We start from the raw sequence: 20,764 nt of genomic DNA on the forward strand, positions 1-20,764 counted from the left end.
AAACTTTCTTTCTTAGACGGCAATCTATCCTTTATGGCAGATGAGACAGAAAACAGTGCGGCTGCATTTCAGAGAGAGTTTTTGGGATACTTGGCTAATCATCTAGATAGCTTTCTTCCAGTAATTTCACAAAAGAAGTATTTTCTAGTTTCACCAAATATTCTAAACATGCAGTGACATCCAGATGGGTACCAGAAGACGTCTCCCATGTATGTATGTATATGTGTGTATATGTATATGTATATGTGTATGTATGTGTATATATATATATATATATATATATATATATATATATATATTTTGGAAATTATTCAGGAGTTATTAGAGAAGATAGAAATTTCTTCTGAAAATATAGCTAGGGAGTGGGATAAAATTAAAGTGAAGTATAAAATAGGGTGGAAATAAAAAAAAAGAGATATATAGTTAAAAGTAATAAGAATTATTTAGAGGGAAAAATAATTATTTAGAGGGACTGACAAATGTTAAGTATTGCAGAATAGGGGTCATCTCGAAGAACAAGAAGAGGAGCAATTACAGAATGCAAAACAGAAAATAAGGGATTACCTCGATAATATGCTGGAGTTTAGAAAGACTGCTGTTAAGCAACTGTTTTTTTATAGTAACTCCAGAACACAAAAACTTTTAGCTCAGAGACTCTGGCAACCAAACATAGAAAGGGTTGTCTCCAAGCTTAGGGAGCCTATAACAAGGAAGATAACAATAGATCCTGTAGAGGTTCTAGAAATATTTTGGAAATTTTATGAAAGTCTGTATAAGCAGAGAAATATGGAAGTCATGAAAAGGCACAAATGGAAATGTTTATGGAAGAATGAAATATTCCAAAGTTAGAGATACATGAGGGCCAGTTACTAACAGGATGGGAGGAGATGAGATAAAAATGGTGATATATAACCAATCCACAGGAACGTCCTCAGGAATAGATGTTATTCATGTGTAAGTTTTGAAGTTAGGAGGGAAAAAACTGATAAAGATCTGGAAGGTTTTATTTTACAGTATTTTAAGAGGAGGAGAAGCACCAACATCCTGGAAGAAAGTGGTGTGGTGGTTGTAATACCTAAAGAGAGTGAAGACCCATCGGATCCAGCTTTCTAAACCATGGTGATAAACTGCTTGTGTTTATAATGGCTAAAAAAATGGCAAAGGTGATGGCAACACTGATAGATATGGATCAGTGTGGTTTTGTGGAGGGGAGGCAAACATTTGACAACATTAACGGAACATTGATAATCCAGAGGGAAGCAGTGTGTGAGAAAGTACCACTGTTTGTGGTGGGTCTTGATGCACAGAAAGCATTTTACAGAGTAAGCTGGGAGTTTATGAGCAGGGCAATGGAAGCATTTACATTCCCTGATGAAATTATAAGGTTGATTAGGATGATATATGAGGGACTGGAGGCGAAAATTAAACTGGGTGGGTTCCTCTCTGATAATTTCTGTTTGAGCAGAGGAGTCAGGCAGAGGTGTCCTCTTTCCCCTTTGTTAGCCAACATCAGAATGTAGAAAGGAGATTCTGCTGATATGGATGACTGCAGTTAGGGATACAAATAATAGACAAGAGGGGGCTGGAATGAATTGGAGAAAACTGTTAAAAGAACCAAGGTATTGGGAGCAAATATTCAGAGAGGGAAACGTAATAGAATGGGAAGAGGCCAATAATTTATATGGACTGCAGACTAGACATTGCCTTCCCTATCAAGGATTGATATTTAGAGTATAGACGAAGAGAAAGAAATAGGGGGATCCTAAGCGAAAGAGCAGCACTGGTAGACTTTTTAGTAGAATCTAGCTAGAATAGAATAATTAGTAGAACATACAAAATGTTAAATGATTACTGTAAGAATCAATCAGAGTTGGTAAGAAAAGATTAGGAAGAGAGATTGTTTAAGGAATTCACAAAGAAACAATGGTATGATATATGTATGTCTCCCAAATATGCAGCAAAGTAATTTAATTTAGGATCTTTGCTTGGAAATGTTTACATAGATATTTTTGTACTCCAAGTAGGCTCCAAAAAACGTTCCTTGCTTTCTCCGTTGCTTTTTTCAAAACTGTCTCGCTATGTTAAATGGGTTTAACATAACGAGACAACTTTAAAAAAAGCAACGGAGAATCTCTGTTGCTTATTTTAAAGCTGTCGCGCTATGTTAAACCCATTTAACATAGCGAAACAGTTTGTAATAAACAACAGAGATCTTGTTTTCTCCGTTGCTTTTGCCCACAGCTCTGATGTACTGCGTATGCATATGCATGCGCAGTACATCAGAACTGCCGCAGAATACCAGACAGCTGCGGAAGAGCAGCAAGGAGGCATTATACAATGCCATTTTGTAAGAAAAGTAATTTTTTTTTTCTTAAATAATGTCATTGTATAATAGCAATAACACACTTTTGGGTGTGGGTAATGCTGGATTTACCCACGGTTGGCTTTGTTTGGCCACTCGGGCTTCGTCCTTGTGACCAAACCACACCAACCATGGGTAAATCCAGCATTACCCACACCCAGGCGTGGGTTATTGCTATAATATTACTTGTATCGTATCTTGCTCGTTCTGTTGTCATGTTTAGAAAACAGAGAGACTGATGCTGTGAAACTGATGCCAGACTTCCCAAAGGGGAGTTGCTTTGTTAAAAATGTAAGGTACATACTGAAACAGAAGCTAGAGAATGTTTTGTTGAGAACTTAATGTTTGTAATTTATACAGGAAAGGAACAAGTTTTAAAAGCCTTTTCGTGTCAGATTAGTACTGCTGAAGGTCACATTTAAAGAATGACACACAGTAGTGAGTGCTTTTCCTTAATTAAACTGGGTCTTAAAAAGTTTTGTATGCATTGTCTTTATGTTTTGTTTTTTTCCCCTTTACAGTGTCTCAACATAAGTTATTCAATGAGCATTTGGTTTCTGCAAGCAGTAACCCCGCACTTGCAATGAGAAGGAAGAAGCACACAGAGAAGGAAGTCCACGCCAGTCTTCTTAGTGTGGTGTCTGTCAGGTTGCGTGAGGGTTATGGCATCCGTGAGATCAACATCACCAAAGGTGATATAACTGGTTTGGACTGTTGTTTTACAGTACATAGATGTATGTTTGTCTAACGTGGTGGTGCAGCTTTTCTGGCTGAGACAGATATCTGTTGGTTTTTGTTTGTAGTCATGAATTTATAATCACATAATTGACTTCATTAGTTTGATTATCGGGCTTGGGTCCTACAGCCCTTCAAGAACCTCAGTTGTAACCCCATGTTGATATTTTCTACTTCCTGATATAAGTATTGGTTGGAGGGCTTATATTTTTATTTGTAGTCATTGCTTATCTATAGTATTTTTCTCTCTGAGATATATTTTATGTACTAACTAAACAAACTGATGTGGGGCCATTTTTGCTCCTCTTATAAACAACTTGACTATGATCCTTTTATGAAAATGAATGTATTTATAGTAGCCATTATCTTTCATCCCTGCCGTCCCATTTCCTTTTGTAGTTGTATCATTTTTTTCATTTTCTTTACATAGTGTATATCCCACTTCTGAATATTTCACTTATACTCAAAGAAGGTTAGAGCCTTCTTTTAGTTGTAAATTAAGAACAGTATTAATTATTAAGCCTTGGAACTTAGCAGGAATAGCAGATTTGCCAGTTATTGTAAAACTGTATTCAAAACCTATAAATGCTGACTCATTCCTTAACAGCAGGAGCTGTTTTCTCCACAGTCATTTCATCTCTGTCATGTGCTGAATATCAGTCTTTCTGATGCAGATTATATTAAAAAAATATGTTATAATTTAGCGGAGCTGGAGAAGTTATACTGAAGCACATGTAGGAAAGATATGAATGAATTACTGGATACTCATTATCAAGAGCATGAGGAGGCCAGTGTTGTCAGGAGTGCTTTTTTGAATATACCGGTATTGATAATAAATATTTATTTTTAAAACATAATATGATGTCATCTCAGCTAACATTATGCATAGTATGAAAAAAATGAAATGTAAATAAATCTCCACAATTCCAATTGTAAATCTAATAAATCCAATACGCAATTCGAATGACAATAAAACTCTCAATATTTATTAAAACAAAAAACAACCGTTAAGCGCTTTCATTTTGTTTTAATAAATATTGAGTGTTTTATTGTCATTCAAATTGTGTATTGGATTTATTACAAAAAATTAAATATGCTAAAGGTGGGTTGTATTACATTGTCCCATGCTATGAAAGAAAACTGTTGCAGTTTTCATTACTTGTGGGATCTCCTGCCAAGAATACCCCAACGTCCAGCCAGTATACCTGAGTCTTTACATCCTCCCAGTTTTGTATGTCACGCTTATGCTCCTTGCGCAAGTGTAGGGAATAAATGTGATGTATGTACCCTCAATAATGTTTGCTGCCAGTCAGAATGGCATGGTTGGACTTATGGCTGAATGCCTTTCGCTGAGCTGGTTTCAACTGAGCCTTTTAAAGATAAGTACCCCATTGAGGTTCCTTCTTTTCTTTTTCCTCTGTGCTTACTGGGCATTCATGTCATCCAGGAAGGGAAAATGTCAGTTTGGGGGGCAGATTACCTATAAAGATTTGTTCTGAGTAGGTGCTGTACTTGACCTTACCCAGTGTACCATTTGTCATTTTTTGTTATAAAAACTCTTCACAGTCATCTGTCTTCATTGCCCATCCATCCTCAGAACCAAAGTGTTAAGCTTTTGACCCCAGGGTATTGTGTCTGAATCCAAAAATAAACACAGCAGTAAAGCAGTAAAATATTAAAAAATTCCACAATGTATGAAGTCACGGACCACAAAGCAGTTTCACCAAGATTTAATACGAACTTAGTGCTTCGGCACCAGGCCTTCAATGAGTACAAAATTCATTCAATACATCACATCTTATATACTCAATAAAATCAAACAATTAACTCATCATACAATTAATTAAATTACATATTTCCAATTATACTCCGTATTTAACCCATAGGGTTCCAGTGTTATATTTTAAAATAAGAAGAGTTTCCTTCTTCATTAACTTATCTTTAATATATAAGCCTTCTCCCAATGACACCTTTATTTTTTCTAAAATACACCCTTCTAAACAATATGGTTCAGGATTGTGTGCAGTCATAAAGTGTTGTCCTAAGGGACTATCAAATTTTTGATTTTTAATGTCCCATATATGTTCTTGTAGATGGATCTTAAATGCCCTACCTGTTTCTCCTATATAATAAAGGTTACAACTTCATCTTAGGGCATAAACTACTCCCTCTGTATTGCACGTATACAAGCCCCTAGATGTAAACCTTGTATCATTGATTTCTGAACAAGTGTTTACTAAATGTTTACAAACTGATCACTTTTTACAAGCTATGGTTCCCATTCTGTTGTTCATAGGATTAAAATCTATAGTGACCTCTGGTGGTTGAATACGCCTACCCTGAGGTACAGCCATCTCTCAGGAAAAAGACTGAAGAGTCTCTATCTGAATCTGCTGCAGTCCAGCCTCCACTGGACGTCTGTCAAGGTGGATGAAGCCCCAGAAGAACATGCAGTGCTGATTCCAGTTTCCTCTGTTACAACCTTGCTGGAAGCTAGCATGGATACAACTTTTCACTTGTCCTCTGAGACTATGCAAACATCCACCATGGACATTGAGGGGGAACCACTGCTGATAGTTTCTGAAGGGCCTAGGGGAATTTCCCAAATTCTTGTTAGGGAAGAGGTTCCTGGTACCCTTAAAACAGTCTAGGCATGACTCTGAGTCTCCTAAGTTGGGCAAAGCCAACTTCCCATTAAAAACAAAGCAGAAAACTTAACATGTAGCTCCCATTGCTAAGGATCTATATATTATCATGCTCCTTCTGTGCAGTTTGGGATTCACCATCAATCTCAAGAACTCGGTTCTGACTCATTCCCAAGACCACATTTTTCGGGGTTTCAGAATCCAAACCATCCCAATGTTGGTCTCTCTTTCATCTCCCAAGGTTCTGTTTCTGACAACCTACTTCCAGTTTCTGCTACCCCTTTCTCTCATTCCTGCAAGGCAATTTATCATAGCCTTGGAGTTCATGGCACCTGCTATCTCTATGATTTCCTTTGCCAAGTTTCATATGAGGAAGCGTCACTAGTACCTCAAGTTGGTTTGGCTCCAGCATTGCTATCTTCTGGAGTTTCCAGTTCCTCTGTTACCCTGTCTCAAACTCAAGCTTTGTTGGTAAATTCTGTAGATCTCCCTTAATGCAGGCCTGCCTTTTTAGGCTCCTACCCCTACTCAAGAGTTGTTCACAGAAATATCCAATCCTGGGTGGGGTGCCTCCAAAAACTCTCTGGCCCCTTCATCACTGGTCAAATCACATCAACATAAAAGAGATGTGTGTGCTCATTTTTAGTGGAAGCTAGGTTAAGAAGGGAGCTGATGATTAGTGATCAGCAATATGGTTTCCTGCCAGGAAAGAGCACTACAGATATGATGTTTGCTCTGAGAGTGTTGATGGAGAAGTACAGAGAAGGTCAGAAGGAGTTGCATTGCGTCTTTGTGGACTTAGAGAAAGCATATGACAGGGTGCCAAGAGAGGAGTTGTGATATTGTATGAGGAAGTCAGGTGTGTCAGGGAAGTATGTAAGAGTGGTACAAGATATGTACGAGGGTAGTGTGACAGCGGTGAGGTCTGCAGTGGGAGTGACAGATGCGTTTAAGGTGGAGGTGGGATTACATCAAGGATCAGTTCTGAGCCCTTTCTTATTTGCAGTGGTGATGGACAAGTTGACAGACGAGGTCAGACAGGATTCCCCATGGACTATGATGTTTGCAGATGACATTGTGATCTTTAGTGAGAGTGGGGAACAGTTGGAGGAGATCCTGGAGAGGTGGAGATGTGCTCTAGAGAGAAGAGGAATGAAGGTCAGCATGACTAAGACAGAATATATGTGTGTGAATGAGAGGGAGGATAGAGGAATGGTGAGGATGCAGGGGGTAGAGGTGGCGAAGGTGGATGAGTTTAAGTACTTGGGATCAGCAGTTCAGAGTAATGGTGAGTGTGGAAGAGAGGTGAAGAAGAAAGTACAGGCAGGATGGAGTGGGCGGAGAAGAGGGTCAGGAGTGATTTGTGACAGACGAGTACCAGTAAGAGTGAAAGGGAAGTTCTGCAAGAGGGTAGTGAGACCAGCTATGTTATATGGGTTGGAGACAGTGGCATTGACAAAAAGGCAGGAGTCAGAGCTTGACGTGGCAGAGTTGAAGATGTTAAGCTATGCACTGGGTGTGACGAGAATGGACAGGATTAGGAATAAGTATATTAGAGGGTCAGCCCAGGTTGGAAGGTTTGGAGACAAAGCCAGAGAGGCAAGATTATGTTGGTTTGGACGTGTGCTGAGGAAGGATGCAGAGTATATTGGGAAAAAGATGCTAAAGATGAAGCTGCCAGGTAACAGGAAAAGAGGAAGGCCTAAGATCAGGTTTATGGATGTAGTGAGAGAGGACATGCAGGTGGTTGGTGTGACAGAGCACGATGCAGAGGACAGGAAGAAATGGAAACAGGTGATCCGCTGTGGTGACCCCTAACGGGAGCAGCCGAAAGAAGTGCTCATTTTTGCTCTACCTCCTTCCATTCTATTTGTTCTCCAGGCCTTCTGTAGGTCTTTACAAGACAGTACCATAGTCTTGTGGTACATCAACAAACAGAAGGGCTGAAACTCTTATCTTCTTTGCAAACTAGACCATTAGATCTGGGATTTTGCTGATCACCATCAGGTAACTTTCTGGTGGTCTGCATCCCTTCAGAAGACATCCTTGTAACAGATTCTCTGAGCAGGTCCAGAAAACAACCTCACGAATGAATGCTTCACGGAGAGGTGTTTCTGGATGTAGTACATTGGTGGGGTATCTGTCAATACGACTTCCTCGATTCTGTTCCAGATTTCCAAATCCCCTGACTTTGGAAGGTGGACACCATGTCCTTTTCTTGGAGGAGAATGTTATTTGTTTACCTTCCTCTTCCTCTACTTTCCAGGGTCCTGCACAAGATCATGAAGAACTTCCCCAGAATCTTGCTGTTGACTCCATTTTGGCCAAAACAGCGCTGGTTTCTCTTTTTTTCTTTTACCTGGCCAGGGGCAATTATCACAAGTTATCTTCCAGATGGATCTTCTCACAAAGCAAGGGGTCTCTCATTCACCTTCACCTGTCCACTCTTCAGTTGACATTTTGGGTGATAGGGAATCCTACATGGCTAAATGGAAGAACTTTTCTGTTTGGTGTCTCAAGCATCTCCAGGATCCCTTCAAAGTGTGTGTGTGTGGGGGGGGGGTCCCTACTTGTGTGAACTTCTCCATGCTGGCCTAGCACATTCTTGTGTTAAAGCTCACTTGTTAAAGCTCACTTCTCAACAGTCTCTGCTTGCCTGCCCTTGAACCCACCATTGGCCTCTCTTTTTGAGGTCAACAATTCCTTGAAGGTGTCCTTCATATTAGGCCTCCTAGAAAACCTATTCCTCCCACTTGGGACATTAATTTTGTCCTTGAAAAGCTAACTCAGGCTCCTTTTGAGCCCATTTCTTATCTCCCCTTGCAACATTGCACCTGTAAGACTGTTTTGTCGGTAGCTCTTACTTCAGCCGAGAGAGTTTCTGCAATTCAGGCTCTTTTGGAGATTCCTCCCTTTTTGATTTTTCATAGAGACAGGGTGTTAGTGTACTAATATTCTTTTTTTCCCAGTGTGGTCAGTGAGTTGTCCATCATCAATGAAGCCAACTCCCTTCTTTTGTTCCTTCTACACAGTCCATTAGTGAGAGGGTTCTTCACTCCTTAAATTTACAAAGACAGATCAGATATTATTTGGATAGCAGTTATCCACAAATCTGAGCAGCTTTTTGTTTATTTTCATGCCAGGGCATTGGGTTTGGCAGTTTCTGAGCAAACCATCTCCTCCTGGATTTCTAAGGCCATTTCTTGTTGGTATTCCTTTCATGGGAAACAACTTTCTGCTGATAGAAGTAGGCTGTTTTGGAGCTTTCTTCAAGGGTCTGGATACTAGAGCCATTCTAGAAACTGCTATTTGGCCATGTGTGTACACTTTAACATTACAAGTTGGGTGTCATTTCCAGAGCTAGGACTGGGTGTGCCAGGTCTATCCTTCATGGGTCTTTGGAGGGTCCCTCTGTGTTTTCCTCCTCCCCATCTTCCCATCCTTTATAGTAGCTTTGGTAATCTATTCCCACATATAATGAATACTGCAACAGTTACAAGGAAGGACATAGTTTAGTTGTATAGATCTTCCCATAACATTAGCTGCCCTACTTTTCACTGTTGCAGTATTTGGTCTCTCCCTCCTGCTCCTTTTTTTCTGTTAGGAGCAGTCTGCTGGACTAGGGGGTCTTTTTTCTTCTTGCCCTATTTCTTTTTTTTTTCTTCTCTCCTAGATGCACACGTCCTCCTTTGACTTGGAGTTTCTCTAGTTCTGCTGGGGCACTTCACTTTTAAGAATTGACCGTACATATGTCACCTGTTTGCCATATTCCTATGTGGGGAGCACACACCTGATGTGTGACACTGGGGGAAAGTAAAGGCTTTGATTTACTGACCTGACATTGGGCTGTCCTTGGCAGAAGATCCTATATGTAGGGAATAGAATACTGCAAAAGTTAAAAGTAGGACACCTGTTGCTGTGACAAGATCTTACTCAACTGTACTTTTCCTATTCTAAAGAAGAATCTTGAAGATTTATTTGTCATGGCCATATTGTTTGACTTTTGGAGCATTAAGGTACCTTAATTGCCATTAAGGGGAGCTTTTCCAATGGAAATTTTTCAGTTTGTCAGTGTGACCTATTCTTTTTGCCATCAGTGGTGGCTTCTTTACTGTTTGCTCATTTATTTATATTTTCTGTTTGTTTACTAGGTAGTGGGCTGCTTTAAACTGACCCTTTTCAGCCACAACAATTGCAGTACCTGACCAATTTTGTCCTACAGTGGAGAGACCATGTATAGTTTTAAAGCTAGCGTACAAGAGCACAGTGGGAACTTATTTAGTAATAGTCTATTGAACCCTATAGCTACACTTTTTCTGCACTCTTCCAGTTCTTATATGGGAGGTTTGAACATTTCTGTTTTATAAAACATTACCCGTACTTCTAGATAGGGGAAAAGTACAAAAGATGTATAGGGAGGCAAAGAGGCATGATACAGAGACCACAAAGAGTTTAATGCTTAAAATTATAAAATCATTTGGATGGCTCAAATTTTTATTGGCTTGTAATTGAATGATCTGAATTGCCTCTTCTTACTGCATTTATTGTACATATCATTTGTGTTCGTCTTCTACTCTTTCCTAGATGACTTCTTAGCTGAGGTGGCAGGAAACAAAAATTTAGTGCTTGACTAATAAAGCGCTAGACAGTTAGTGATGTTTTTGTAACTCATTAAATAGTATTCTGAACACATTTATTTGGTTAGTGTCCAAGTCTGTTTTTGTAAGTTAGCCATTATGTTATAAGTTCCACTGGTAAAGATTCAGAAAGAAGATATGTTTACGATGAATTTGAGTTTAGCCGCAAGTGTAAAAGTGGTAGTACTGTATTGTGATCTGTTATGTTTAGAGGGTGTTACCTTGGTTGGAGAGCAGAAAGTTCTGTAAGTTTGTAAGTATAATATCTTAAGATATTGACACCCCTTGTTGGCATTCATACAGTTTATTCGACATTGTTATGATTAATATTTGGGCATGTTTATTTGATTTTGAGTAGTTTAGCAGGTCACTGCTTGGGTGGTTGAAATCACCTGTAAGAACTATATTTTTATTGATTTTTACATCCCGGATTTCAGTCAGAAAGTCTTCTTGATGTATGTACATTCCTTTAATATTGTGTTTAGCACATTGATACCATTTATTATATGATGATATGATGATTTTTCTAAGTTGGTTACTTGTCTACTGGCTGTTATCTGATCCATTATAGCTGTTGAGACTGCACCACTTTTCCTACTGGATTTGCAGTATTGGAAGAAGGCATTATTGGAAGAAGGCATGATGTTCATCATTAGTAGTTGCAGTAGCATATAGTTACATGGGACATATCCTGCCAAGGATTAGACAGACAGCCAATATATGAAAGCTTTTGTGCACCTTCCATATGCACTGTATGTCCAAGGAAGCTTGTGGGCATGCTGCTATAAAAGTAGATATACGGGTGCCAAAATTCAGAACTCTCTTGCTGTCAAATATTTCAGTCAGACTCTGTCTTTGCTGCACCTTTAGTGTTTTGACCGTCTGCTTTTATGAGTTTTGGGGCAGATAAGTACCACTTTGGGGACTTTCCTTCCATTCTTGTGTAAAATTTCTGTTATAAAATGTGATTCTTCTACCTGGGAAAAAAGGGAAGTGTATGTGTGGAAGATGAATAATTTACCAAGATTAAAAAATAAATCTCAAAAACAGCTGGTAGTCTATCCACGGAAAAACTTAAGCAAACTTAGTTCTTTAATAGAAGACACACCTTCTTATTAGCAAAATATTATTGCTAAAATACGTACATTCAGACCAGTTTACTTCGTGTTGCACATCAAAAGGAGTCTCTTCAGACCTTCCCAAAAATAAGACTCAGACTTTACAGTCATAAGTAGTTTCAGACCAGTAGTATAAGAATCCACAATAGAAAACCAAGCGTATGAACAGCAGACAAAGGTTTAATCCATGGACAGGTAAGCGCTTTCGCAAACAGCTTTTTCAAACCATAATACGCTCATTAAAACAAGTTCAGCTATATATACTAAACAGTAATTGATTAATTGAGACAATTATAAGCAATTTTAAAAACAATTAAAATCTTTGTCAGTCTAAAAGTGATATGCTACATAACATGAAAATCATACATTTAAACAATCAGATTCAGACACCAAAGCAGGCACTGGTATTGTTCTAACCTAATCTGTTATAGAATAATTATAATCAAATATAGCCTTATAATGTATAAATAATTTTTTATGTTAAGAATCTATTTAATTTAATATCTACAAAAATATGTGTTTTATAAAATTTATGAATTTATAACTTATACATAAATAACAATTTAAAAGTAATAATGGATATAAATTTTGGTTAACTAAATTAAATTCTATGTCTCCTGTTCTTTAATATTGGCTTTAATGGGACTCGATCATTCAAGCCTGGCGGCAAGTGAGCCCTGGTTTTGATTATCCATTGTGTTTCTGTAGACCCTGTGTGATTTTTAATGTCTCCACCACGTGTATTGGGAACTACTACTTGTAAAACTGAAAAAATAAATTTATGTTCTTCATTTGTGTTCATAACATGTTTTGATAGTGCATTCACCTCTGATTTTATACGAATTTGATAAAGATGTTCCCTAATATGCTCCTTGAGCATCCTGTCCGTTTTACCTATATAATAGGACGGACAGCTTGAACATTTAGCAATGTACACTAGATGTTTAGTCTCACAAGTTGCATTTACTCTGATATTATAATATTCACCTGTTATTGGATGTATAAATGCATGTACATTTGTTAGAAGACCACAGAAGTAACATTTATTACAGGGTTTCAGTCCATTATAAGTGACTGAAGTGACGTTATTCTTAATATCAGAACAACATAATATTTTATGCAAATTTTTCTTATTTTTATATGCAAATTTTGGTGCTGTTTCAATATATTTGGAGACCTCAGGATCCAATTTCAGGAGGTCCCAATATTTGTATATGGGTTGTTTTATATGATAAATGTCCTGTGTGTAATACAATGTAAATCTAACTGTGCCTTCTTTCTTAATAATTTCATCTTTTGTCTTTAGTCTATATTCATTCAAGCCTTCATCAGAGAATATAGGACTAGCTCTTTCTTGTCGCAGTTCTTCTATTTCCTTGAATGCCTTGCTAATTTCTCTAGGAGTATAATTTCTTTGGTAAAATCTATTTTCTAACTCTAATAACTCTTTCTTAAAATCATTAATGTCTGGATTAAGTCTAGAAATCCTCATGCCTTGGCCCTTCAGGACATTTGTAAAAACATGTGGGGGGTGCATACTATCCCTGAACATTATTCTTACTACATTCTTTCCTGTGTATGCTTGTATTAAAGTATCCATTGGAAAGACGCCATATATTGACATCCAGAAAAGCTATTTTACTAGCAGAATAACTCATGGTAAATTTCAAAAAGGGAGTCAACTCATCAACTTGCATAACAAAATCATTAAGTTCTTCGACAGTTCCATCCCACAAGAAAAAGAGGTCGTCAACGAATCTTTTATAAAATAAAACATGCTTTTTAAAACTTTCTAATTGTAGCATTTTTTCTTGTTCCCAAAAGGCCATGACAAGATTGGCGTAGCTGTTGGCACAGGAGGTGCCCATAGCTACGCCATCTTTCTGTAAATAATAATTGTTTTGAAACAAAAATATATTATTTTCCAGGACTATTTCCATTAAACTACATAAAAAGTCTATACTACTTCTAAATAAATCCGAGCAGTTACTCAAATATGCATGTAGATACTCTATGCCTGAGTTGTTAGGTATGTTGGTGAATAAAGATTTCACATCCATAGTTACAAGTAGTAAGTCAACATTATTAATCAGTGGCTTGCTGACTTCATAAAAATCTAGAAGAAATTCCTTTGAATCTTTCAATATAATACTGTTAACTGACACAAATGGTTTAAGAGTTTTTTCCAAGTAAAATGATATATTTTCAGTAACCCACCCTCTGCCTGAAACAATCTGTCTCATGGGTGGGTTACTGAGATTTTTGTGAATTTTAGGGAGGCCCCTAATGATTGGAATAGTGGGATCTTCAAGAACTAAATAATCATGTATACAATATTCCAACAAACCCATTTTATACATTTCATCAAGGCTATTGTACACATTATTCACAATGTTTATTACTTCTTCATATCGTAAGATTTTGTAATGATCTTGATCATTCAACATCTCTATCATTCTCTGATTATAGTCAATTCTGTCAAACACCACTATGGGGCCGCCCTTGTCGGCAGGTCTAATAGTTATATTATTATCATTAGCCAACATATGTAAGGCATTAGATTGCTTAGGTGTTAAATTGTTTCTAATACATCTAGATTTATTCATAGTTTCTTGCCTTAAATAAAGTTCATTCTCTACAGCCCTACTAAAATTTTCTATGGTTGGATGTAGATTGGGTACCATCAAACTAGGCTTCTTAATGACAGGAATGTAGCTAGTTGTGCTTTGGTTGGAGAACGTGACTTTCAGTTGTAAATTTCTAGTGAACATTTTCAAATCTAAAATAGAATCAGTGATATTGCTAACTTTAGAGGGTACAAAGGAAAGACCTTTGTTCAATACTTCTAGATCATATTTGTCTAGATGCCTGTGGGATAAATTATGTACTAGGTTAACTTCTCCCACATTTTCTTGATAGTGGGTTCCCTTAGTTCGCTGGTATGTTCCTTTCTCTTTTGTCTGCCCCTGCTCATGGAGCGATCTCTTCCTTTCAAGCGAGCATCTGCTATAGGGAAAGGGTGGGGTATTTCTCCTTCTTTAGCATTAATCGGTGCATTATGTGTTTTACTACGTACCACCTGTTCTTGTCGCTTAGGGCCTATGTTAAATGTATTCGTATTAATTATGTTTACCAAGATTCCCAAACAAGTGCCTTGTTCTGTCTAGGGGAGTCCCACTGCTGCTCCAATACCTGTTTGTCTTTTACTTTCAAGATTATAAGAAGTTTGTTTAGCAATCTTAACATATTTATTGAGAACCAGTAGCTTAAGTCCCTCAATAGAATGTCAGTGAACTCTGGCTCAAGTACCTTCAGACCCCTAAAAAAAAAGAAAATGGCCAAAAGTATTTCTAAAGGATTCAAACCCTCTTCTCTGGTTCCCATTTGAAAACTCTGCTGTGGTCTTATCATAGTTCTCTGACCATCTGCCACTTCTTTTAGACCCTTGTGGTACTACTCCTCAGTCATTGCTAAGGGTTTGGAGTCTCGCGTATCCTCACAGACCAGATGTTTGCTTCCTACAGAGAAATGAGAACCTGGCAATACCAGGGCATCCCCTCCAGCTCTCATACAAAACCCTTTCAGTCGTCTAGTGCCACTGTCAGAGAAATACCTGTAAGGGTACTGCTCCTCTCTCTCTCTCTCTCTCTCTCTCTCTCTCTCTCAGCTTTAGAGCTCAGATAAGAAACCCTCTTTGATTCTTACTCCTCCCACTGTTTTTTTTTTGTCAGTGCTTGCATAGTGTATTCTGATGATTTATTTATTTTTTCTTGTAAAAAATTGCATGTACTTTTTTATTTATCTTAGTGTTTGATTTGCGCTGTTTATTTTAAATTATTCAAGTTTCTGTGAGGGTTTTTAATCCTTTTAAAGTATTTTTGGCTATTTCTGATTGTTTAATTGACTTTCTATACAAATACCATTTTAGTACTGTTTCTCATATTGCCTCGTGATAACAGAACTGCAGATAATTTGCAGCTGTTGCTTATGTTGATTGAAAGCTTCTTTTGAAAGTTTGATGGGCTGTCTTGCTGTTTTTGCATTTTTTTTTTTGTTGTTTTTTTAGTGGAGGCTATGATTATTTGATGTCAATGAGCACATTTACAGCATTTTAAATGTTTGTTTTAAAGTAAAAACAAAAAAAATCTTGATTTGGATGTCATTTTGTTTGCGAAACATTTCTGACAGGAATTTTACTTAATATTATGGTGGAGGCAGTTGGTTACAGGGTGTATACCCAGGTGATAATAATGCCGTTACTTTCACCTCCAGTCAGTCTGCTAAGGATCCTCTTTTTGAAGAGGATCGTGTGTCGGAGAACTCTGACCTGTCTGTGTCAGATCAGTTGGTTCATCGGGTGATGAACAGATATAGGGACGTTAATAGATGTTTTTCTCCTACTTTGATCCCAGCCTTAGGGGAAGTCTTCTAGAAAGCTTGAAGCTTTCCCTCTGTTCATTGAGGCTTTGTATAAGAAAGAGGTTTTAAGAAATTCTGGGTATGATTGGCCTTGACTGGCCTCCAAGTCCTTTTGTCTGCAGTCTCTGCTTCAGTGTCTCCGGTGACTTTTGCTAATAGGAAGACCACACTTCTTTGTACCCAGTCGGTTAATTAAGCAAGTGGCTAGAATCTTAGGGAAAGAATCTGGAATAGTCCAGCATGGTAGCTTTTAAAGTATTTAGCTACTAGTGTTTTATTTAGAAGTATGTGTTAAGATGAATGTACAGCTTAGATGAATTTGCTGCATCATTGCCTACATAGCAAAAGGTCTGTGTTAGATATTGTTTCTGATGTTTCTCAGTTGTCAAAACATGCTCTAAAAAGTGTCTTGGATGGGGCTAATACAATTTCTAGAAATGCCGCATTGTCAGTTGTGATTTGGAGGTATGAGTGGTGGGTCTGTATTAAAAGCACGAACGTTGACAAATGCGAATACAAGTACATCGACACACAAACGTCAAAGTACAACAGCGAAAGACATAAACATTGAAAATCAGGACATCGAATGTATTTCAGAAAATGACAGCACCATACAGGTAAGGAAAACCTAGGTAAACAAACTTCAGGAAACACACTTTGGTAGGGGAGCAAGCACCCCACACATCCCCCCTACTTAAATATACCAACTCTGAGATCGCACTACAGTGGGGAAAAGGATATATTTCCTCTTCCCCAAGATCACACTGCTGGCAAGGAAATACGTCCGGCGTCCTGATTTTCGATGTTTACGTGTTTCGCTATTGTACTTCAACATTTATGTGTCAATGTACTCATATTTGCATTTCTGAACGTTGGTGCTTTTAATATAGACCCTGATTGGTTGCACTCCTCAAATTTTTCCTGATGAGTTAAAAATGAGAATATGAATGGTCCTTTTGATTCTGATTTGCATGTTTGGTACAGCAGCTAACAGATTTTTAAACACTAGGATGACAAAGGTAAATTGGTGCAAGGAGTATCGAAAATGTTTTATATTCCCAAGTTTTCATCCTTTAAGCAAGATAATTTTCTGCAGCCTAGCAAGCAGAAGTCCTAGCCAAACAGTATCCAAGGCAGTAAAAGGAAATAGCAGGACAACAACAAAGCGAAACCTAACAAGAAGGGTTCCTTGTCTTCAAAGGATACACCCCCTTTTTAACTTATGACTGTGCCGAGGCACAGCATTCATGTTATATGTATATGTGTGTGTATATCTATATATAATATATATATATATATATATATATATATATATATCTACTGCATTCTAATGAATTTCCGTTTCACCGAAATGTAAATCCACGAATGCATTTACACAAAAGTGCGTTTCAACGTAAACGCACTTTCATGTAAATGCACAACAAAAAAAAAAAACTAAACACTTAAAACACTTTTATGCAGGGGGGCAAGCCCCCCTGCGCCCCCCATGTGGGGTGCTGTGCCCCCCTACTTTAATATTCTCACTCCGAGATCACACTGCAGTGAGGTAAAGGGAATGTTCCCTCATCCCCACTGTACTACGATCTCAACAACAGTCTGCTTAGTTGTACATCAACACTGAACGTTGATGTATAACTTAGTTAGCATGCAAACCACATCTTTTTCTTTCTTTACCTAATTGTTTGTTTTTTAACTACTGATTACGCAAAACTGCGTTTTCGATAAAACTCACTTTTGCGTAAATCCACTAGCGAATGTCCCATTTCAGTGAAACGGCATTCGCTGAAAACAAGTATATGTATATATATATATATATATATATATATATATATATATATATATATATACATGTGTGTGTGTGTGTGTGTGTGTAAAGGGTCATGTCAACTGACTGAAAAGCAATTTATTGAATGAACAATGTTGAAATGTCAAAGACAGGAGAGTGATATTGTTTGATGACTGGTTGTGTACTGCCTTCTTAGTAGATGGTTGGCCTTCTGTGCAGTTGATCTTCTTTACCTATACTACATCATGACATTACGTACAAGCTTGTAAACATTAGCAAATATACACTTAATCAGTAAAGTTTCAGCATTATAAAAGTTGAACAATGTACCTTGGAGCACAGGAAGGTGAACATTGTTCCTTATCGTGGCAGCATGCTGCACATAGCCTCTGTGTCATTTCTTCAAGGAAAGTGATCAGTATGTTTCCCCATCCCTCTAAATTTGCTTTATATGTGTCCTTTGTGCTCTTAAATTACATTACTATTTTTTACCCCACCTTCAGAACTTGCTGTTTCCGTTTCCATTGTTTTACCTGGTCATTTGTTCTTCCATGAGTGAGAGATGGGGATTTCATGGACTAGATGAGAGCTGTGTTAGTGTATTCTTTCACATACAGGCAAATAATTTCAATCCATCGGTTTCCCTGTGAGGTAGGAAGTTGAGCAGGTGCTGATCCCAAGGTGGTCCCTATCTAACCCCTCCGCTTAGTTGTCTTTCAGACTCTTAGTAGTTGCCTGGTCAGGGAGAGACATGCATGTTCCCACATGTTACAAATATGTGGCTTAGCAGTACAAGTGCTACTTCCACAATACCTGCCTGCTTGGCCTCTTCCACTAACAAGCATGTGCCCACTGTTGGGCATTGCTAATGTGTTGAGCATAACAGTCTCTTTCCCCAGGATGAAAAAGATGACCTTGGCTTTTTAAGCTCATGAATCCACCAAGCCCTTCTACTGGCATCAATACTAGCAGTTGAACAGTGTTTGCGAAGTTATAGTCCGAGCTTCAGCTATCTGCTAGATGAAACTGGTAGACTTGAGGTACTATTTATGATTGTACTAGCTCTTCAGGAAGGTAGTTCCAAAAATCCTGCTCTTATTTTCATGTTCCCTCGCACAGTATCTCCTTTTTCTGTAGCTCTTCCCATCTCATGCAAGTTTATATCCAGAGGTTCAGTCTGTCCATGCTTGGTGATATCACTGCAGTTTTTATATTGATCTGCAAACTTGCTTGTACATATGTACATTCCATAGATATTCTTCCTTAGATAACTTTTGCCGTATTCCAAACTGTTGGGTTATTGACATCCTGCCACGTCTCTTCCTAAAAGCTGTTGCTGACTGCATAGCATATCCGGTTTCCAGCCTCATAAACCGCTCAGTTAGTGAATCCACTGTTGCTGCCCTTTGGAAAAAGTTCCACACTATACCAATCCACAAATGTGAAAATTCTGTTGAGCTCTTTAATTATTGACCTATTGCCATACTCTCTCCCCTCTCCAGAATTCTTGAGCACAGTGTTTATAAGCAAATCTCAGCTTATCTTACTTGTGAAAACTTAATTACCCCTACTCAACATGACTTCCACCCCAACTACAGCACCACCACTGCACTTATTTCCTTTACTAACTCCATCTCCGTAGCTATAGGCAGTGATAAACTAGTGTCATGCATCTTTTTAGAGCTCTCCAAAGCCTTTGACACTGTCTCTCACCCCATCCTCTTCTCCAAACTCTCCCAACTCAGCCTCTCCTCAGCAACTATCTCCTGGTTCAATAGCTACCTCATAGACAGACTGAAGTCGGTAAAATGTCTTTCTCCTCTTTCGCCTTTTCTTCCCATCAAAATGGGCATCCCTCAAGGCTCTATTTTAGGCCCCCTCCTTTTTAACATTTTTACTAAGTTCACATATCCTGTCCTCAGTCTTCCCTCATACAGTGCACAGATGACTCCACCATAACTTCTATCGCTGACAGTCCCACTGATGTAGTAACTCTTCTGATGACCTGGATTTGGCCTTACTTACTTATGAGGATTCTGATGCAGAGGATTCTATTCCCTCTGCTTCCCCTCCTGAGGATTTTTCTTATGGGGAAACCTTACATACTTTAAGGGAGCATTTTCACTGGGAAAGCCAGGAATTTTCTGATTCAAAAAAGAGGCTTAGGGATTTCCTTCTTCTACCTCAGCATAGACCTTTGGCTATTCCTCCTGTACTAGACATTGTTGATTATGTTTTCTCGGAATCCAGTTTGGCCCCTGATTCTCTGCCTCCTGCTCCTAGTAAACCTGACAGATACTACAGGGTTCCTGAGTCCCACAAGTTCCTTTTCAAAAATCATTTTGCAGATCCAGAGACCATTTCTCAGGGGCCCAAGGGCATTAAGGCTTCTACTGCTAAAAATCGTACCCCTTCTGATAGAGACTCTAGGCTAGGGCACTGGATAGATGGGGTAAAAAGGTTTATACTTCAGCAACCTTGGCAATCAGAGCTTTAAACTGCCAATTTCATGTTAAAATATCAGCAACATGTCATTGAACTGCTTAAACAGAAAATTGTGTTGATTCCTAACTGTGTGGAAAATAAAGATTTACAGGACTTAATGCATTCTGCTGAACAAGTTGGAAAACATACTTTGCAATGTGGTTTTGATTATTTAGAGGCCTCTTGCAGGGTTGCTGTTACTGGGTCTGTGCTTAGAAGGCATGCTTGGCTTAAGGAGCAATCATTGCCTGATCATGTTAAAGCTAAATTGTTGGATGCTCCTTTAAATCAGGACTGCCTGTTTGGCAACAAGGCTGAAGAAGTTCTTAAAAAGATGGAAGATAAAGCTAAAGCTATGCAAACTGTTAAAGATTTTTTTACAAGTGCAACCTCCTAGATTTAGTAGGCACTGGCCTACTAAGAATTGGTTCTTTCCAGCCCCCTCCAGGTCTTCTCAAGCCAAACACAGACACAGCAAAAACCCCAGGTTTCAGTCCCAGGGGACTCTCGGAACTAAGCAGTGGAGGCCTCCACTTTCAAATCTGGGAATAACGAGACATCCCCCTATGGCAAACCGT

At 38.4% G+C, this 20,764-nt stretch overlaps 1 protein-coding gene across 2 annotated transcripts in view; it reads left to right on the forward strand.

Moving 5' to 3' along the window:
• Window positions 1-20,764, forward strand: part of SZT2 (SZT2 subunit of KICSTOR complex) — a 3,556,133-nt gene that overhangs the window by 233,473 nt on the left and 3,301,896 nt on the right. For both annotated transcript variants that reach the window (XM_044085412.1, XM_044085413.1), the window contains exon 9: window positions 2,884-3,054. In XM_044085412.1, coding sequence (XP_043941347.1) covers window positions 2,884-3,054 — 171 coding nt within the window. The remainder of the gene's footprint in view (window positions 1-2,883; window positions 3,055-20,764) is intronic.

Source organism: Protopterus annectens, chromosome 10.part0, assembly GCF_019279795.1.
Source record: "Protopterus annectens isolate FY-2018-M chromosome 10.part0, PAN1.0, whole genome shotgun sequence".
Lineage (NCBI taxonomy): Eukaryota > Metazoa > Chordata > Ceratodontiformes > Protopteridae > Protopterus > Protopterus annectens.